Genomic DNA, 3,478 nt, shown 5'->3' on the forward strand with positions numbered 1-3,478 from the left:
ATGGGAACTGCGGGGGGGGGGCACCCCTGGGTGCAGCATGGGGCTGACGTGGGCACAGTGGCATGGGGGCATCCATGGGTGCAGCATGGGGCTGAGCTGGGTAGATGCCATAGCTGTGGCATGGGGCAGAGCCAGGCACGGTGGGACAGGGCATGTGGCATGGTGGGGCATGGCCAAGTGTCACCCCCTCGGCACTTACTTCATCTGCTTGACGATGGTGCTCTTCCCTGACTCTCCTGCTCCTGTGGGGACAAAGCACGGGTCACAGGGGTGCCTACACCATGGGCACCCTCAGCTTCACCCCACACTGGCCCCCTGGGACCCCTGGTGCCTGGCATGGCCAGGGGACACTGGTGGCCGTGCCAAGGCAGGGGGATTACAGCCTTTTTCCAGTGGGCATTAAGGTTGGGCTGAGCTGCTGTGGCTAATGGGATCTGCTGCGGCTCAGCCGGGGATGTGCTTGGGGACCCACGGGAGGGGTAGGGGACACAGTGGCATTGCAACCCCACCACCCACCACCTGATGCCCCAAGCCTGTGGCAGTACAGGAGGACATGTCCTGGGCTGGGATGGGAAGACAGCAATAGAACCCACGGTGCCACCATGTCTAGAGCATCCTAGTCTTTGGGCACCACTGTGGCAGCTGGGAGGGACTGGGATGGATCTGTAGTGCTGGCGAGGGGGCGCAGGGACAGACCCAAGGGCTGGGCAGAGGGGTGGTAGTGTGGGCTACATGGGGGTTCCTGGGAGGAGGGAGGAGGAAGGAGGTGATGCTGGCGGTGGGGTGTTCATAGGTAGTGTTGGTGAAGGTTCTAGAGATGGGTTGGTTGGGGTGAGGGAGCCTTGGAGTGGGGGGGGATGTTGAGTGGGCTGGTTGGGCTTTCCTAGAGATGGGTTGGTTGGGGTGAGGGGGCCTTGGAGTGGGGGGATGTTGAGTGGGCTGGTTGGGCTTGGGGGAAGCTGGACAATCTTAGGGTGGGCTATTGAGATGGGTTGCTGGGCTCAGGATATCTGGGAGGGCGATCGGGGCTGTTGAAATGAGCTGGTTTAGGGGAGTCTGGGAATGGGGGGCTGTTGGGGTGAGCAGATTAAGTTTAGGGGTGCCGTAAGGGAGAGAGAAATGGTGGCTCTTGGGGTTGGTTGGGCTTAGCTATGCCAGGGGCCAGGGGGGTGTGTGTGTGGATGGACAGAGAAATATGGGAAGGGGCTGCTCTGTTGGGCTGTTTGGGTTTAGGGGTGCTGGGGAGAGCAGACAAACGTTAGGGGGCTGGTTGGGTTTAGGGTGCCTAGGAGCAGGAGGCTCTTGGGGTGGACTGGCTGGGTTTAGGGGGGGTCAGGGAAACATTGGGTGGGCTGTTGGGATGAGTTGGTTGGGTTTAGGGGTGCCTGGGAGCAGGAGGCTGTTGGAGGCACTCTTGGGGTGGACTGGTTGGGTTTAGGGGTGCTGGAGGCACCAGGGGAACATTGGGTGGGCTGTTGAGGTGGGGAGTAGGGAGGTGTTAGGGCTATCTAACTAATAGGGGTGCTGTTAGGGTGGGCTAGTTGGTTTTAGGGTTGCTGGAGGAGTCGGGAAAATGGGTAGGCTGTTGAGGTGGGCTGCTTGGGTTTAGTGGGATGTGTCTGTGGGTTGTCAGAGGAACATTGGGTGGGCTGGTTGGATCTAGGGGTGCAGCTGGGGGTTAGGGGAACTTTGGGTGGGCTGGTTGGGTTTAGGAGGGGTTGTTGGGATGGGCTGGTTGGGTTGAGGAGTGCAGGGAAGTATCAGAGAAGCATTGGGTGGGCTGTTGGGGTGAGATGCACAAAGGATGGGTATCTCCCCTAGGGTGTTGTCCCCCCATACCTAGCAGTAGCAGCTTGACGGTCCTGGCATCCTTCTCAGCGTCCTCCTTGAGCTTCTTCTCCAGCTCGCGGGAGTGCTTCTCCTCGGCGCTGGCCCCGGCGCCCATCCTCGGCCCCGCAGCCCTGCGGCTCACCCGTTCCTTGGAGGTCAGCACCAGGATGGGCAATGAGTTCCAGCCCCCCGCCGCCTCCAGCGCTCGCCTCCCTGCGCCCGCTGCGCCCGCCGCCGACTGCCACCCCTGCCACCACCGCCACCACTGCCCACCCAATGTGGGCCAAGGACGGGGCCAAGGTCCCGGGGGGCCGCCCGGCAGGGTGCTGCGCTCAGCACCCGTGGCTTAAGCCGGGTCCCCCCCCTCCTCTGCCCTCCCTGGATAAACCCCCTTAAATCTGCAGCGGGCTGAGCTCAGCAATCCCATGGCTCCCGGCGTCAGCGCTTCTGCCGGAGGTTGGGGGGCAAGGACGGACAGCCCCCCCCTTCTTTGCCCCCACCCTGGGGTTGGGGACAGTGACTTGGCCACCCCTGGGGTTGTGGGACATCCCCCCCCTGCCCCCAGCTCTGGCTCTGTTGTAGACCCTGAGGGGTTGGAGCTGGGGGGGTTCCACTGAGGTCTGGCAGGGACTGTGGGCAGTGGGTGGAAATGTCCCCCTTGTCCCCGACTCATACTGGTCATCCCCTCTGCTCTGGACCAGTGCCCACAGTCCCCCCAGTAAGCCACCCCAGCGCCCACAGGGGTACCTCCCAGGGGTCAAATGCCTCAATTATCCCACCTTGGGCCCCTTCCAGGACCCTCCACCAATGTCCCCAGACACCCACCAGTACGGTCCCAGTGTCACCAGGCCAGCCCAGTATCATCCCCTAGAGTGTCCCCAGACCTCCCCAGGAACACCTGCATAATGTCCCCAGGGACACCCAAGTGCCCTCCACAGGGTCTCCAAACCCCTCCCAGTAACACTTCACAGCATCACAAGGAGAAATCCCAGTATCTCACAGGTGTCCCCAAGCAATCCCATTCTTCTGCCGGAGGTTGGGGGGCAAGGACGGACAGCCCCCCCCTTCTTTGCCCCCACCCTGGGGTTGGGGACAGTGACTTGGCCACCCCTGGGGTTGTGGGACATCCCCCCCCTGCCCCCAGCTCTGGCTCTGTTGTGGACCCTGAGGGGTTGGAGCTGGGGGGGTTCCACTGAGGTCTGGCAGGGACTGTGGGCAGTGGGTGGAAATGTCCCCCTTGTCCCCGACTCATACTGGTCATCCCCTCTGCTCTGGACCAGTGCCCACAGTCCCCCCAGTAAGCCACCCCAGCGCCCACAGGGGTACCTCCCAGGGGTCAAATGCCTCAATTATCCCACCTTGGGCCCCTTCCAGGACCCTCCACCAATGTCCCCAGACACCCACCAGTATGGTCCCAGTGTCACCAGGCCAGCCCAGTATCATCCCCTAGAGTGTCCCCAGACCTCCCCAGGAACACCTGCATAATGTCCCCAGGGACACCCAAGTGCCCTCCACAGGGTCTCCAAACCCCTCCCAGTAACACTTCACAGCATCACAAGGAGAAATCCCAGTATCTCACAGGTGTCCCCAAGCAATCCCATTCCCCCCCCCCGCCCCCCCCCCTGTCCCCACGCCGCGCCGCTCCCAC

General features: G+C 62.5%; 1 protein-coding gene across 1 annotated transcript in view; it reads right to left on the minus strand.

Annotated features, from left to right (window-relative positions):
* The window catches only part of LOC106898267 (guanine nucleotide-binding protein G(t) subunit alpha-1), a 3,283-nt gene extending 1,338 nt beyond the window's left edge, over positions 1-1,945 (minus strand). The window contains exons 1-2 of the mRNA XM_014959403.1: positions 1,840-1,945; positions 200-242 (exon numbers count right to left, since the gene is read on the minus strand). Coding sequence (XP_014814889.1) covers positions 200-242; positions 1,840-1,945 — 149 coding nt within the window. The remainder of the gene's footprint in view (positions 1-199; positions 243-1,839) is intronic.
* Positions 1,946-3,478: the final 1,533 nt, after the last annotated feature.

This window comes from Calidris pugnax, unplaced genomic scaffold (genome assembly GCF_001431845.1).
Source record: "Calidris pugnax isolate Ruff unplaced genomic scaffold, ASM143184v1 scaffold407, whole genome shotgun sequence".
Classification (NCBI taxonomy): Eukaryota; Metazoa; Chordata; class Aves; order Charadriiformes; family Scolopacidae; genus Calidris; species Calidris pugnax.